Source organism: Petromyzon marinus, chromosome 28, assembly GCF_048934315.1.
Source record: "Petromyzon marinus isolate PM22_M1 ecotype Great Lakes invasive population chromosome 28, UKy_Petmar_22M1.pri1.0, whole genome shotgun sequence".
Lineage (NCBI taxonomy): Eukaryota > Metazoa > Chordata > Hyperoartia > Petromyzontiformes > Petromyzontidae > Petromyzon > Petromyzon marinus.
Window position 1 is genome coordinate 7,869,915 of NC_133694.1, and position 17,693 is coordinate 7,887,607.

Below are 17,693 nucleotides of genomic sequence, written 5' to 3' on the forward strand. Positions count from 1 at the left end.
TCAAGATAAAGCAGTCAGGGTGATTGATGATGCAGCACGCACTGATTCGCTTCAGTCACTCGCTCGCTTAGCCACTCACTAAATCACTCGCCCATTCACTCATCCAGTCACTCAGCCACTCATTCACTCACCCACAGAATTTCAGGGTGAAGCAATCAGTGCAGTTGATTATCCAGGACTAATTCTCTCCAGTCACTCGCTCCTTCACCGTCGGTCAGTCGCCTCATGCTCACTCTTATATCGCTTCTACCAGGGCAGTTTACCCTCCCCGTGACCTTGACAAAGTGAATCCTCCACCCATGTTGAGGACTTGGTCAACCAGGCTGACCGGTTCGTCTGTGCCACATTTGTGTTCAATCGCTGCACTCGTAACGATGATGCTAATACATAACGCGCACAAAGTTCACGTTGCTCGATTGTGAACTCGGTAAGTTGGAGAACGGACCTCGCAACCAAAGTCAAGGGATGCGATAATACGAATTGGTGAGCCGGAGCAATACGGATTGGTGAGCTGAAGCAATACGAATTGGTGAGCCGGAACAATACGGATTGGTGAGCTGAAGCAATACGAATTGGTGAGCCGGAACAATGCGAATTGATGAGCTGAAACAATACGGATTGGTGAGCTGAAACAATACGGATTGGTGAGCTGAAGCAATACGAATTGGTGAGCCGGAACAATACGGATTGGTGAGCTGAAGCAATACGAATTGGTGAGCCGGAACAATGCGAATTGATGAGCTGAAACAATACGGATTGGTGAGCTGAAACAATACGAATTGATGAGCCGGAACAATGCGAATTGGTGAGCCAGAACAATACGAATTGATGAGCTGAAACAATACGGATTGGTGAGCTGAAACAATGCGAATTGATGAGCCGGAACAATGCGAATTGGTGAGCCAGAACAATACGAATTGATGAGCTGAAACAATACGGATTGGTGAGCTGAAACAATGCGAATTGGTGAGCTGGAACAATGCGAATTGGTGAGCCGGAACAATACGAATTGGTGAGCCGGAACAATACGGATTGATGAGCCGGAACAATACGAATTGGTGAGCTGAAACAATGCGAATTGGTGAGCTGGAACAATGCGAATTGGTGAGCTGAAACAATACGAATTGGTGAGCCGGAACAATGCGAATTGATGAGCCGGAACAATACGGATTGGTGAGCCGGAACAATACGGATTGGTGAGCTGAAGCAATACGAATTGGTGAGCCGGAACAATACGGATTGGTGAGCCGGAACAATGCGAATTGGTGAGCTGAAACAATACGGATTGGTGAGCCGGAACAATACCGATTGGTGAGCCGGAACAATACGGATTGATGAGCCGGAACAATACGAATTGGTGAGCTGAAACAATGCGAATTGGTGAGCTGGAACAATGCGAATTGGTGAGCTGAAACAATACGGATTGGTGAGCTGAAACAATACGGATTGATGAGCTGAAGCAATACGAATTGGTGAGCCGGAACAATGCGAATTGATGAGCTGAAACAATAGGGATTGGTGAGCTGAAACGCTCGTGCACGTCGCCATCAATTTGTTTGGCTGTGTTGGGTGGTAGAGGGTCTCAACGACACACAACTGGCCAGGTAATGACGTGGCCTAATCTAAAAAAATAACCACAATAATTTAAATATTGGCTGCAGAAACCTATGCGTTAACTAAATAATTGTGCCGTGACGATTATCTGAACCGGTCATGGGCCTCCCCTAGGTTGACTCAGCCTCCAATGAGTATCTGGTGCGACGTGTAAACATCGCCACTGGGGGAGACAAAAGCGGCCAGGCGTGCTGTCGGCCACAGACCCCGTCGTGTCGCAAACAGCACTTGTCTGTTCAGGCTACACGGGGCTCTTTTGTATTTTTTTGGTGTATTGTGTGCACGTGCTATCCTAAGGTAGTGTGTGCGTGCGTGTGTTTTGTATTGTGGCACCTGGGTCTGTCCCGTAAACTCCTGTCACTGAAACTTCCACACCGCACGTGGCCTCAAAGTGCGCACAGCCTACAATTTGACTTAACTTTCGTGACTGCAAGGAATTCATATTATTTGTTTCTTTCGGTAAAGTCACGTAAATAGAAACAATAATAAAAAAAAATAAAGTGAATAAAAAAATACCACGACGTCTCGATCGCAACACAAGCGGTCGTCATCAGGAAAATGGGGTTGGCCTCTATAGGCTAACTTTATCGAAAGAACCAAAGAAAATGCACCTAGCCTGGCACAAGCGCCGTGGGGACGTCAACACCACTTCATGGCGAAAGGGGGTTGCCGGGTATTAAGGGGTTTATGTGTTGGTGAGTTATTGCGGTTGCTGTGTATGTTGGAATATATGACAGCTACCCACACTTTACCCCACCAGAAGTCAAAATTAGCATTGGGATTTTCGAATGCGCAGTGAGTTACAGAAAACACCTTGCAATATAAATTCCAAGCGGCGAATCCAATGATTCAGTTGTTAGAACGTTAGCAAGCGTCTGTGTGTGTGTATATATATACTCTTTGGTTCTATCGGTAAAGTCACGTAGGTAGAAAAACTAATAGATCACGATGTTTCGATCGCAACACAAGCAATCGTCATCAGGTGTGAGACAACCCACAACAAGAAAACTGCTGAAGCAGCTTTTGTGACTTTACCGAAGGAACCAAAGAATATGGATTTCTGCAGTCACGAACGCTTCAAATCACGATCGTGTAAACATATAAACAACAGAGAACTCGTGTTGGCCATCAGCAGTAGCTCAGCAGGGGTGGGGAACGTCCGGCCCGCGGGCCGCATGAGGCACCGCGAAATCATTTGGGTCTCTGGCCCTGCCAAGGCAACCGCAGGCGGGACTCGAAATTCAATAAATCTAGGAGCACACCTGGAAAAGCAGTTGCGAGTAGCAGCAACATCATCAATACCAGCTAACATCATCAATACCAGCTAACATCATCAATACCAGCTAACATCATCAATACCAGCTAACATCATCAATACCAGCTAACATCGTCAATACCAGCTAACATCATCAATACCAGCTAACATCGTCAATACCAGCTAACATCGTCAATACCAGCTAACATCATCAATACCAGCTAACATCATCAATACCAGCTAACATCATCAATACCAGCTAACATCACCAATACCAGCTAACATCATCAATACCAGCTAACATCGTCAATACCAGCTAACATCATCGCACGCCTCGCCAAAGAGAGGCAGTTCCAGCCCATCGCATTAGGGGCGAGTTAATTAAATGTTTGACCAAATATAACAGGCTAATTTTTGTTGTTGATAATTTTGTATGGCCATGCGAATGATGTTACAAATATCCAAATGGCCCTTGGCACAAAAAAGGTTCCCCACCCACAGGTACGCGTCTGTGCGTGTACCTGTAAAGCTCTTTTTGACAGCTCGCTGCTGGATGATGGCCTCCCCTCCTCACTGTGTGTGGCTTATCGGGCTTATTCTGACCATGCTTCATCGTGTCCAGCGTGGCTTGGTGAAGGCAGGGAGCATAGATGTGGTCGCACGGGAGAGTCGTACTTATAGTACAACAATAAATGTTGCTGCACTGCCCCCTACTGGCAATATAGCCCGGCCGCAGCCTGTAACACCTGAGCAATTCATTGTGTGCACCAGTCCAATCGTGATGCAGGCTCAAACGATTTCTCGTGTGACACGGTTGTTTGTGGGTTTTTTTGCACTGATTTCCATTTGTTTTATCGCTAAACGGTACTTTGGGGCCGTCCATAAATGACGTCACGCGATTTTGACGATTTTTGACCCCCCCCCCCCCCGTCGTCACAAAAAGTCAGACCCCTCCCCCCTCAAATATGACGTCACAAAGCTCTGCTCTCCTCCCCCCCCAAACCATGTTTCCATTTTAAAAATAAAACATGCATCAAATCGCTTTAAACTACTGTCATTGTAGTGCGTATTTAATGTGGCGCTGCACTCTGATGTTGTAGGAGAAAACATTTGTACTGGTAGGAAACGTAGTGGACTGGAAGCCCAACCGGGATTAATTCACAGGAGGCAGGGGATTAATTGTGTATGTCTGTGGATGTCTGTCCACGTGTATCCGGACACCCGGATAAAATGGGAGGGGTGGGGCTGGGTGGGGAGGGTGGGGCTGGGTGGGGGGTGGGGAGGGTGGGGCTTGGTGGGAGGTGGGAGGGGTGGGGCTGGGTGGGGAGGGGCTGGTCACCCCGTGGTGCCCTTATAAAACTCAACGTTTAACCTACTCACGCCGGCTTGTGCCCGCCCTCACAGTCGGGCATATTTGCGGAATACACCACGTGGTGCCGCAGTTGTTGACCCTGGCCATTGACCGAGCAACCCAACGTTCCTACCAGCTCCCTCCGCAGGGATGTGTTTAAAAAAAGTCTATGTAATGAAGTAGAACGTGTTGTCTATATTAATTTAAAGTTGCGCATTTTGATGTGACGTCACATTTCTCAACACCCCCCCTCCCCTCGTCACACATCGTCACAAATGTCTGAACCCCCCCCCCCCCCTAGTTGCGTGACGTCATTTATGGACGGCCACTTTTTATTCTGCTTTGTTTCGCTTCCCCGTTGATGACCCTGCTCACTCGTGCCAATCGAGACTCGTCCTGTTCCCCTGCAGCCTCACCTGGCCAAAACAGAAAGACACTTGGAACTCTGCTGCTACATTTATTTCTACTGGAGGAAAGCCGATGAGCTATAAAGCGCTTTTGCACAGACGTCCAGCAGTAGCATTACGTGATTGATTCATAATAAAGGTTTTTGGGTTAGATCGCGTAAGAATACATGTGTCGTAACCATCCACCAGCCGACACAGCGAGTAAAGTTCGTCACGTAAACAAAACGTGCCAATTATTTACTACTTGAGCCCACGTGCGCGTTGGAGAGTAAATCCACAACATTAACAATTACGTGATTGAGCTGACACGGTCGGACGCGTTCACCTGAATTCATCCTGCGCTTTTCATTTAATGCGTTCGCGGGCCACCCATCTAGTACGTACACATGGAGGGGGGTTAACCCAAATGTGAACGCTTGCGTATGGGTGGGGGGGGTCTACTGACAATATGCGTACGCATAGGAAACGGGGGGGGGGGTGAAGCCTCGATAATAATTTGTCTACATTGGCCTTCAAATTAGTTAGTCCGGCGGTGGACTGTTTGCTTAAAGACTTTAATTTGATTAATCCTTGATCGTTTCTGCGTGGATTAAATATCGGCCGTTCTATAGGATTCGGGGGGGGGGGGTGGTGTAAAGAGTTCGCGTGCCTACAGGGAGGGCTCAAGTTCTGACAGATTTTTGCCTACCGACTCAATGGATGAACCCTACCCTCCTAGAAAACAAACAGCACCAGACAACAGCGAAGCACAATTTTAAGAGCTGCCGACTGCCGTTGATCGCTTGTCGCGTCGAGCCTTTTGCGCCTTGCTGTGCTCAGCAAAATGTTCACCAAAACAAAAATCAACTTCGTAAATTGTTGTGCTGTTGTCACCTTCTGACCCACGCCAACAACTGGACATACGTGTGGGAGGGGGGGGGGGAGAGGGAAGAGCTTCATAGCACATCGGATTCCTCCAGTAACACGTAAATATTGGGATTCTCATTCTGTCGTGGGCTGTGTTGCCCATGGTTTTAAAGCCCTTGGGGGGTCTCTCGTAAGGGTCCGGATCTTCCAAAAGCGCCCGCGGTGGAAAACAAGGGACGTGCGGTGGCTTTGCGTGTACGGACGAGTAGTTAATTAACGCTTTCTTTTTGTACAATTCCCGTGCGAATGCAGTACTGTGCAACCATTTGGGATGTTCATAACATGCTGACGACGGAGCAAAACGCCTAAATGTGTTAATGTTAGTAATGCATCCGATTACAGGCGCTGTCGAATACGTGAACGGCACAACGCATTTGTCGATGACCAACTCAGCCCAGAATTTTTTTGATGAAGGCCGCTTGTGTTGTGGCCGAAACGTCGTGAGAATATTATTGTGTTATTTTATTTTATCAATTTCTTATTTTATTCTCATTCTACGTGACTTTACCGAAAGAACCAAAGAAGATCAGCCCAGAATGTTGCTGCGAGGTACTTGCCCTGGAGAAAAGCTATCGCTATGCCGTCATTACGCGTGCTTATATGTTTTATATATATATATTTTAGACTTGTGATATATCGTCTCACGTTGAGCTAAGGGGCCGTCCATAAATGACGTCACGCACCTATTGGTTTTGGGGGGTTCAGACATTTGTGACGATGTGTGACGGCGGTGGAGGGTTTAGAAATGTGACGTCACATCAAAATGCGCAACTTTAAATAAATATAGACAACACGTTCTACTTAATTAAATAGACGTTTTAATAAATGTTTTCTCCTATAACATCAGAGTGTAGCGCCACATTAAATACGCACTACAATGACATTAGTTTTGAAGCATGTTTTTTTTTTGGGGGGGAGGGGGGGCAGAGCTTTGTGACGTCATATTTGAGGGGGGGTCTGACTTTTTGTGACGAGGGGGGGGGGTCAAAAATTGTCCAAAATCGCGTGACGTCATTTAAGTCCTTGATTCACGCAAGAATGATCATGCCGCTGATGAGAGGCACTGCGTGTCAAAACCGGACCAGGGTTTGTGGGTTGTCTCCAAGCAATGCTGCCGAAATGACACGCTCCCAGAAGGCAGTGTGTACGGCTGCTTGGGTTGCGTAAATACTTTTATATATTAGTGTTTTTACGTGGCGAGATGGATATGTGAAGGAGACATTGCCGATGTATTGTTATTGTGTAGGATATCATTGAAGCGGTGAGATTATTTTGCATTGCGTGTGACATTTCGTTGGACGTAATGATTAAATCAATTCAAGAATTAACTAAATCCGAGGGCAAATACAGTACACCTGAAAGCTATAAAAACGTCCATGCATGCAGGCTTTTTTTATTCTTTGTTAATATTTGCCAAATGCTTTCTTGCAAACGGGGCCATTCTGCTTCTGTTGCTCTCAGTTCATAAAGCACCCACAACGTGGCGAACATCGCTATACAACGCGCTGTACTGGCAGGTCCAGATGTCTTGTGACCCCCCCCCCCCCCCCCACCATTTAATCGACTCCTAACAGTCTTTCGATTTAAAGCTTTCGTGACTGCAAGGATTCATCTTCTTTGGTTCTTTCGGTATTTTATGAGAATAAAATAATAAATTGATAAAATAAAATAACACAATAAAAACAGTGTTGTTCCTTTCCATATAAATGTCTGTTTTTGAATAAACCTTACTTTCAAAAAGATTAACATTTTTTGAGAATTTAATTGGGGAGGGGGGGTCACAATAAATCTGGACCACCCCGTACACGTGTCTCCATACACCATTCTGTCGTGTTGGTCACCTGCAGTGTTGACGTCCACGTCCAAACCCCCCCCCCCAAACTCACAAAACCGTTCCAGCTTATTTGCATTCGTCACACGCGTATGGCATTTTTACTGTTATGTTTGTTTCATCCTTAATCCTTGTTTAAATTTCACCAATATCTTCGGTAGCCACTTACACACGTGATGATTTATGGGTAAGATACGCAACTGGCATTTGTTTCATTGTTGGCAATATATTAAATAAGAAGTATCAACGTTACTTCAAGAAATATGCGTTTAATTATAGATCTTTTTAATGATCGATTTGCAACACTAGATAATGAAACATTTCTAATGTAATATAATGCCAAAAAATTAACGTACCGAATATGTTAAATGGCTATGTAATATATTGGTGGAAATGTAACAAATACGCCGAAAAGACAACAAAAGTCCTCCTATAGCCTGAAGAGACTTTTGGGGCAAGTACTGTTAGCGAGCACCTATGAAGTCCGGCACTGCACACAAGCAGATGATGTGACCGGCACCACGCCCGGCCGCCTTTGTCTCCTTAGTGGCGATGTTTTAAACACTGCACCAGGTGCTTATTTGAGTTCAGATGGTGCCATCACACAGGCAGCCCTCCTCTGCGTATATGTGTGATGATCTCCTGGTGTGTGTGTGTGTATGTCCACACACACACAATAAAACATACCGACCGCAGTCAGTGATAAAGCCACTTCATTACGAAAGTTGCCGGACCAGTTTCGTAGCAGGGGGGGGGGGGGCGACCTTTGGAATGTGAGACCCCGGTGGATGGAGGTGAGAGAGCCCAGGGCACCTGGTGCCTCACACCTTTTCACGAGGGGGGCTTTGAGCTCACGACTCGCCGTGGATTGAAGCGGGGAAAAATCTCTCCCCTTGCTTTCGTCCTCGCCCAGCTCCCAAGAGAGAAGGTACAATTGGCGGCGGGGCAGGACACGAGACGGTGATAAACAGGACGTGAGCAAATGTACTCCATAGAACGAGTTTAACAAACAAAAAAGGTACGAGACCTGCCCCTTTGTCTTTGTTCTCGCTTGCATTCTGCGCCACCAGATCTCGCACGGTTGACGACACGTACGTACGTACACACACACACACACGCGCGCTTACGTGCCCTGTGTAAACTAGGAGACGGCTGGCAACATCATTCTTCAATTGTGTACCAACATCTGTTTTTTTTTCCCTTGGACTCTTTAGAATGTTTAATGGGGTCGAAGGGTCTCAATTCCCCTTCGGCCCGCCCGACGTTGCAGGGCTGGTAGGTAGACCGAGCCGAGCGTCCTGTGAATAATCTGTCGACACGACACGCGTGGTGCCGTCTGATGACCACGAAGGGGCTCTTAAGTTGCTTGTGAGTATGTGGTGCCTTTTTTTTTATTCCCGCTCGAGACAAATGCGAGAACACAAACACACTCGACCCGTCATCCGCAACGCTTCCATTACTCGCTGCACACCGAATACTTGGAATGATAACGAAACCCACGTTTTGAACCAAGCGGGTTCATATTCGTGAACTTAGATTGCTTATCATGCGTAGGCTATGCTTAACATCCGTAATGTAGCAATGTTAAGACCGGGTTTTCTTACTTGCATATGCTATCGTCTGCCATTAACTTTGTAATGTTTCAGTTAAGGGAAACTAATCTTCCCGTGGCATTTCGTGTCTTTAGCATAGTCCTGAACTTTGTTTCCTGTCGAGGATGATAGTGTATTATTTTGATGTTCGCCAGACGTGTTTGTCACCAGTCTCACGTGCGTGCAATGTGATATTAAGAGTGAGCGCGTGTTATGTCACAAACCCGATATTTGTATTCAACTCTATGGCACGGCTACCATGTGAATGATCGTATGTGTACCAAAGTAGCTTGAACAAAATGTAAAAAAGACCCTTGTTTTTATTAAGCTGTCTTTTTTTGTGCAAATGACGTTCAAATGAGACCCGATCTGCTTTGGCAGTGGGTGGTTTAAAACAAGCAGATGTAGTACTGAATCACAATAGTATTACTTTGTGAAAAATAAGAATAGGGGTTTACCGTTTCTGGCAATAAAACAGGGTGGTGTTAAGACGTTCAAACACCAAATGGATGCCTTTTGCGAGGAATGAAGTCTGCGTTAACCACACACAGTGCTTGTGCTGAACATGCATACAAACTCTGATAATATATGAATTTCTCTTTTGAAACGGATTGGCCAACACCAGTAGTATCACTTCACCACTGCTATCGTTGTCAAACACTGCCGCCTTGATTTATTTATATAAAAGAACACGTGGATAACCAAATCACATGGAATGTTCCTGATCCCATAGGCCCTTTGAAGCCAAGCAGCCTTGAGCCTGGATGTAGGCCCTGGATGAGTGTGGCCCCTCGTACACATCCCATAGCTGACAACCCAAACGGTTTTACCCCGTATTCTTGTACAGAAAAATTGAGTTTTCAGATCCACACGGTGTACAGCCGTTTCAATACGAGCAGAACAAAAATTGTCCGTTTGTGTTTCTCCCTTGTTATGGGACTTTGTAGGTTGAACGTTGAGATTCATAAGGGCACGAGGTGACCAATAAGGTCTGAAATGGTCTGAAATAAAGTAGGCACTGATAAGGGGTTTGTTGACATGCATGATTTCCTGTCGTTAATTTCCACTCCTATGATGATCAGCATATCTGAGCCCCGGCTAATATTTTATTTATGCTTTTTTTATTTCACCAATCTATTCTCAAGAAAACATCTTCCGATGTTGCAGGCTGTAAATAGTTTTGGTCACATTATCTTGTTGGCCCCAACTGCTCTTCCAATACACATTCTGTAGATGGTTTATGTACATAAACATAACTTGTGACACTTGGCCATTATTACTATCGATTTTTTTTATTAATGTCGACACTGTCTTTTGTTAATTGGCTTGTTGCAAGACCAGAATAGCAAGAAGGGAATTTTTTTCCGAATTCGATAAACAAAAATAGTCGATTTCAAACAATGCGAATACGAGGCAGGTGGGTCCTTAATAAATAACCTTTCTGGCAATAAAACAGGTGTTAAGATATTCAAACACCAAATTAGATGCCTTTTGTAAGGAATCCAGTCTGCATTAACCACACGTATTTGTGGTAAACACGCAAAACGAACATGCTCTGGTGAATTTCCCGATGATGCTGGATGTAATTACCAGCGAAACGTCGTATTCAAACTGTGAATGTTGTGGATTCACTCTTCAACACACCGGTGGGCTAAAAGTAGTGAACTATTTGTCTTTTGTCAACGTGACACTTTTTTGCTGATTGGCCGTTTCGGGTGGTGGAGGGTTACGACAACATTTATAAATAACGTGATCTAACCCAAAAAAACCTTTATTATGAATAATATGATGCATTGCATTTGAAACTGATTGGCCTACACCAGAGACGGCCTTCTTTATGGCTCAGCCTCACCAGTGTCAGACCAGAGAACACCACCAAAAGACGAACAGTACAAAGACAATGCACGTATCGACGCATTTATACTTCAGGGTGAGCAGCTATGTCATGGGATACCTTTTTGCCATTATAAAAGTATGAAAAATAAGAATAGGTTCGTCCAATTCCAGGCACTAAAACAGAAGGTGTTAAGATCCGCAGATTGCCTTACCCCTGTGCTAGACCAACATAGCGCCTCCCTAACATTACCAACAATCAATTTCATTATTATTTAATGACAATTAACTGTAATGCAGTATTTTTTTGTTAATATATTAATATATTTTTGCCTCTGTGAGTTCATCAATATTCCAGTGGAGTACATTTGGGGGAGGGGGGGGGGAAAACGCATTGGTGAATTTTGAATCTGGGCCAGATTTCAAAAATAGTAATAAAAATAATAGACCACATCATTGTGCAACACATCTACTGTACTCTTAGTGATGTGGCATTGGTTACCGTAAGCTCTGCACACTTGAACGACACATCTGATTTGTAGCCAACGTTTTTCTTGCATTGACTTTCAAGTTTCAAGATGCATTATGTCGTTTGCAGCCATGCAGCGATACACTTGTAATCATAATGATTATTTGCAGCCCTTAGTTAATCCACTTCCGGATGAAAGCTTCGCCATGCCATATTGGTGATGAGGGTTGGTCTGACCACACTTCAGTGCCACTGGTGGTCAGTTCAGGATCGTAAAGTAACAGGTCGCAAACACAGGTTCGGCTATCACTTGCCACCGATGTTTGCCAACAACGGGTCCTTTCCCTGCACGAACCACACAGCATCTCGTAATGCAATACATGTAACTTGACGTGAGTGAAGGCTTGACTTTTTCACTCTGTTTTATGGAATGCTGCCAGGCTGGCTTGGAGTAGGGATTATCAGCACAATACAAACACAGCACTATAGAGTACGTAGTACGGGGTATCTGTAACAATGCTATCCTATTGCCTATATTCCTAGAATTGGTACGAACAGGTTTCTAAATTGTCGTGACAAAATAAGGCGATTTGTATTGCTGGCGAAACGGCGTTCTGGAATCATCCGACTGGGATTGCTGTCTTATCGTTTGTGGGCAACGCAAAATATTTCATTTCATACAAACTGGACAAACGAGCCTGATAGTTTTGCCTTTTAAATAAATTACCGGTACTGTTTTACATTTATGAGGAAGAAAAAAAACCCAGATTCTTTGATTGACAGTTTAACTGTAGGGATCTCGTGAAAAGTCTGTGACAGGTAAAGCATTTGGCCATTACAATGTAGAATGCGGTTTATCTTGCTTCAGCGTTGAGCAGTTCGGGGTGGCACAGTGGTACCACTTGTGCCTCGCAGCAACAAAAGTGTAGGTTCAATACCTATCTGGGGTTTTCCTTGTGTGTCAAGTAAATTGAAATTTTCCTTAAACATGTGGCACCTTTTTGTATTTTTCCCCGTTTTATATGGGTTTCTTCCAAGAGACAAATAAACATATTATGTAAATGACATTGGCCAAACTTCCCCATGCAAAGGATAAAATGCCTGCACATTAATAAATTGGGATTACAGACGGCAACATTGCCCTCTGCTGTGAAAACCCGGCAGGTACCCTCCTGAAAAAGTCTTGAGACATGGGGATAGGGCTTTGCTGGGTAAACAAAGCTTCGTAATGATAAGAATAAATACGTCTTTTTGTAGCATCACTGAGAGAAATGGAAGATCTCAACCTTTCGGTGAACTCGTCTTATTGGGGAAATATTATTTTTGTAATGAGGGGGGGGAGGGCCCGATTTAAGATGTTTTCTTGTTCATGTTTTTGTTTGTTGCGGTTGCACCCGATTCAAGAGCCGAATGGCTCACAGGGCTATACCAAAATAAATAAAACTGAAATGAAACTGAAGAAAATGTAGTTTATCAGGATTTTTTTGTGGAATTCCAACATCGGCCATAAATTCTGCAAAAGTGATTCCGCCGTGACTGACTGCATCAGTCATGTTTGACCATACTTTACCACACTGGTCATTTGCAGGTTGGTGCAGATGGGGTGCCTATCCAGTAAACAAACACACAAATCTAGGCCATGGTTGGTATGTTGGTCCCCAACGGTTCCATGTGCTGTCTTGACATATCCTCCAGACGGTCATGTTTGGGTGATGTTTGCCTAGATAAAGCCGCGTTCAAGTTTTAGCCAGTTTGCCTAGCACCGCTATTTCCCTTGTGTGATTTGGCACGAGTGTTAACATCGCTAAAGGCGATCAAAAAACATCTTCGTTGTTGTATGTATGTACTGTATTTTGAACTTCTTTCGCACCGTATGTAGCCAACCATATTAATCGGAGATTAGGGGAAATGAGAACAAATTCAACACAAAAAAGCAGTTCTAAAGAGAAAAGTTTTCAATCTTTGTGTGTCATTCCTCCTGCAAAAGTGGGTTCCTAATTTCGGGAAGGAAGAGCATTCCAGACGGCCGCAGAAGTGCATCTGAAAGCGTGCGATGCAGTGGGCCGTCTTTGTTCGATGTGCAATATTCCTTAAGGACCATGCACCTGTTCTCTGTAATACAGAATGTATGGTTTGTCTTTTGTTCTTGTTGCTGCTGTACTCGCACAGCACAGATTTCTCTTACAGCACAGATTTCTCTTACAGCACAGATTTCTCTTACAGCACAGATTTCTCGTGTAAAATAGCCCCACATCTGGCTAAAAGGGAGCATCCCTTCTACCTCCGATATAGCACGGTTGGCTACGTATGGTGCTAAAGAAGGTCTACATACATACAAACATAATAAACTGTGTGTGTGTCTGTGTCCACGTATGCGGAACGGTAGTGTAGTGGGTTGGCGTTCTGCGCTACGAATCCAGCGACACGAGTTAGATTCACGCTCACGGTTAATATTGGGGACGAACATCTGAACCAGTCATGGGCCCCCCACCCCCGGGACAATTGGCGGCTGTTGTAGTTGGGAGCTTGTGTCGACCATCCTAGGTAGTGTTGGTAGAGCTGCACCTGCTGTGATGTGGCAGAATCTTGTTTATTAACGCTTGACGTTACATGTGGACTTTGTTAGTCACGTTTAATAGTCAGCCATTCATGTCCGTTTACATCTTAAGCGCCGTAATATTTGTGCTGACTGGCCAAGTTAAAATGCAGCCTGCTGAGTTATTTTGCTCGTGAAGTTGCATTTTATTCTTGCTTTACCTTTGTACAGGTGTGTTTTATAGTTGAAACATAACCAAGCCCTGACTATATTATTGGTTCTTTCGGTAAAGTCACGTAAAAGGGGAACAATAAAATAATAAAAATATAAAACAATAAAAATCTCACGACGTTTTCACACCTGATGATGATTGCTTGTGTTGCAGTCGAAACGTCGTGAGAATTTTATTGTTTTATATTTTTATTATTTTATTGTTCCCCTTCTACGTGGTGACTTTGCCGAAAGAACCAAGAATATGAATCCCTGCAGTCACGAAAGCTTCAAATCAAAATTCAAGCCCTGACTCTAGGTTGTAGATCTCATATTTTCATCTTTCAAACGTAGAAGTGTTGATTCATTGTAACAGAATGTGATTTTCTGAATTTGTTATAACACTTCTTACCCAGTGTCTGTTGATAATAAACCTTTGCTGAGACGTATCCCACGTGGAGTGCTTCGGGAATGTGTATGTGTGTTAGCTGACAACCACATCGCCCAGAATTTGCCTCATTCTCAACAGATCTCATAAACAAAGCAGGGTTGGGCCAGGTAGTGTTGGCTTGTATAAAGTTCAAGTTTACTTTGTTTAATCAGCTGAGAACTCATGAGATCAGGAGAGGTTCATTTATAAGAGTGACCTAAGGGATAGGTCTGCCAGCAGGGGACAATTGAGTTGTCGCTTTGGGGACCGGGACATCGTTGAAAGATGTTCTGTTGCCGGGTCGATGTCATCGTGAATTCTCACTTAAAACGAAAGAAAAAATGACTAAACTTTTTATTTTACCATGTAAGGCCTACTGAGCAATATAGCACTTGTTCAGAAGCGAACTCGCCACAAATGATAACCACAACGAAGTGGCTTATCATGTGGAAATTTACAGCATCCCAATACTCTAAACGCACGTTTTTTTATATGGAAGGAAAAACCGGAGACCCCAGAAAAAATCCACGCAAACACGGAGAACGTGCAAACTCAATATACAGGCATCAGGGTTGGGATCGTACCCATGACCTCCTGTATACCAGGCAAGGCCATACACATCTCACCAACGTGGGCCTTGTGGAGGCTGTCACCTTGTGGAGGCTGTCATCTTCCCCTCCAGTGGGGAGCGGTGATTGTGATGTATAGTCCCATTTGAGTCATTGGGATTACAATTGTGAATATAATTGGGATTACAATCGGGATTACATTGGGCACAGGTTGTGCAGCCGTCACGTGGTGGCCGTCAGTTGGCAGTGCAGCAAAACACGTCGTTGTAGCGTACTTCCATGCGTCCACGTCTGTGCTCCCCGTCCTCTCCAACCCAAGTTGAGCAGTGCGTGGCGCCGCATGGTCAAATCGCCACCATGGCCGCAGGGCATGCGTGTTCCCGCATCCGGCAGTGGATGGATAAAGGGCTGTGCATGTGCAGCACTCAAACTACGTACAGTTTAACAAGGCATAGGTTTGCAACCGAATTGCTGTATATTACTTTCACTATTTTTGCCATTGAACATTATTTGGTGATGCTGTGTTGGCAGTGGTGCACACTTAACAACATAAAATCCAACACACTTGTCGAACACTGCCTTAAAATAATATATATAGTCGTGACACTTATGGCAATGGCCCTTCTTCATAGCACATAAAACCATGAAGAGCCATTGCCTGATTTGTATTAATCATATACATTTAAATATACGATGCGTGTGCATATATATGTATAAGTTCGTCTTTTTAATCTTATCGAAAAAATTGTAACATTGAGCTAATTATTATTTACTATGTGTTACCACCACCTCAAAATTGATGGTGTCACAGTCGATCCCACTTTAGCAATGGAATGATCACGTCACTCCACTTAATCAAGCCGTGTAACAACAACAACAATCTTCAGGGCCTTCTGGCACATGCGTCCATTCCCGACTCCAGCCATGGCAGACACCGCGGCTTGCAGGGTTATCAGTCGTTGCCTCGACCACTGTAACTCCACTCTCGTGCTGGGATCGGCCCAAACAAAAAAGTGAAATATAAACTACAAAACAATCTGTCACGCGCCATCTTGGGCATTGGCCAAGGTTGTACAAAACAATCCGCCACGCCACAAATGACCTACACTGGCTCCCTATCGGTGTACGGATTCAGTTTCACGATCCGCCGTTCTTTGTGATCGTGCTCCAAACCATGGCCTTTCACTTTACCTGGCCATCCCCCGTAAATCAGAGCCCTATGTCCCCCTGCCTCTACCCCAGGGCACTAATGACCTCATCGCTCGACTCGCTCGCTGTCCCCTCGGGGACCCAAGACTGTCCTGGCAGAGTGCCCTTTCTCTATGGCTGCTCCAGTCGTATTGTGGTCGTGGGTTCGATCCCGACCCTTCATGCCTGCATATTTGGAATTTGCGTGTCTCTTTCCCCGTGGCCAGGTTTTTTCCCTCCACATTTTAGAAACATGCGTTTAGAGTTATTTGGCTGCTATAAATTTCCACGGGAAAAGCCACTTCGTTGTGCTGGGTCGCTTCTGAAAAAGAGCTATACATAGATTTTGTGAGCCTCACCTGGTAAAATTAAAAGTTTAGTTTTAGTTTGGAATTGCTTCCACACGCAACGAGCAGGAGCATCAAATCCCACCATCACTTTGAAGGGACAGTTGCAGGCCTTTCATTCGTTTCATCGATCGCATGAGGAACCCTGTGAGCAGGGCTCTGCGCCTGCTGAATCACGACTGGAAAATGTTGTCGCCTTGACTTTTCGTGAAAATTATTTGCACGTTATTAATAGTTTTACCATTTTACTTATTTGCTTTCACGAAAGTCGTTTGCTGTACAGCGTGTGACATACTGGCAGTGCTCACGGTCACTCAACCCCCATTGGCCATTAAAAAAAAGATTTCGAAATGTTTGCCTTTTGCATAGCATAACTCGTGCATTCATCAAGATACGATGGTTAAAGATAACATTCAAATTCTTGAGAAAATGTGAGTGTCTGTGCGTGGGCATGAAATATCGATGGCCGAGCGTCGGGAATACATTTGTGAATTCACTGCTGGACGAGGGACTCCCCCAACACCGCGTGCATCATGGGGATTATTTAACCATACTTCATCATTGCTGGTTGGTGCGGATTGCGAAGGCGGGAAGCTTAAATGTTGGTGCATAGTACAGCACAACAATAGGATTTGCTGCACTTTCCCCAGCTGCCAACCACGTGGCCTCACAGCCCGGTTATGACGTGTCCGTTATGGGCTTCGAAAGAAGGGCCATTGCCTGAAACATCGGATTTGATGTTTTTTTCATCATTAAGGCGATGCTATTGACGATTCAGTTGCGTTTGCGCATGCCGGAGGCCCCCCCCAGTTGCTTCTCAGAATTAATATTTAGGCTCCGAGTTGCTTGGCTTCCGAGGTCTGACAAGATGTGACGCATGCTGGGCGATTTGGTCGTATGTACTACGGCACATTGCTCGTGTAAAGCACAAGCTATAGTTTATAGCTCGTAACAGGAACTGGCCCAACACCCCCAATGAAGGCCCCCTCCTGAAAAAAGTGCAGATTTCGCTTTGAATAAATTACATTCTACCAATTCACGCATGATGATGATGATGATGATCAAATGACGGCTTGCCTTCCATGTGTTTTCAGAGTGCATGATGGTGAGGGCAAGATGGTGGGTTTTCCCCTCATTATTTGCAGCGATATTGAT

General features: G+C 44.8%; 1 protein-coding gene across 5 annotated transcripts in view; it reads left to right on the forward strand.

The window, feature by feature from the left end:
* Positions 1–17,693, forward strand: part of LOC116946980 (rho guanine nucleotide exchange factor 5-like) — a 69,562-nt gene that overhangs the window by 4,976 nt on the left and 46,893 nt on the right. The window contains exons 1-2 of one of the 5 annotated variants that reach the window (XM_032962291.2): positions 8,107–8,158; positions 8,278–8,382. The exons of 1 other annotated variant lie outside the window; for it this stretch is intronic. Coding sequence is in view for 1 of the 4 variants with exons in the window: in XM_032962290.2 (XP_032818181.2) it covers positions 8,153–8,158 (6 nt within the window). In the remaining 3 variants the exon portion in view is untranslated. 3 more of the 5 variants (XM_032962290.2, XM_032962293.2, XM_032962292.2) reach the window with 3 other exon arrangements.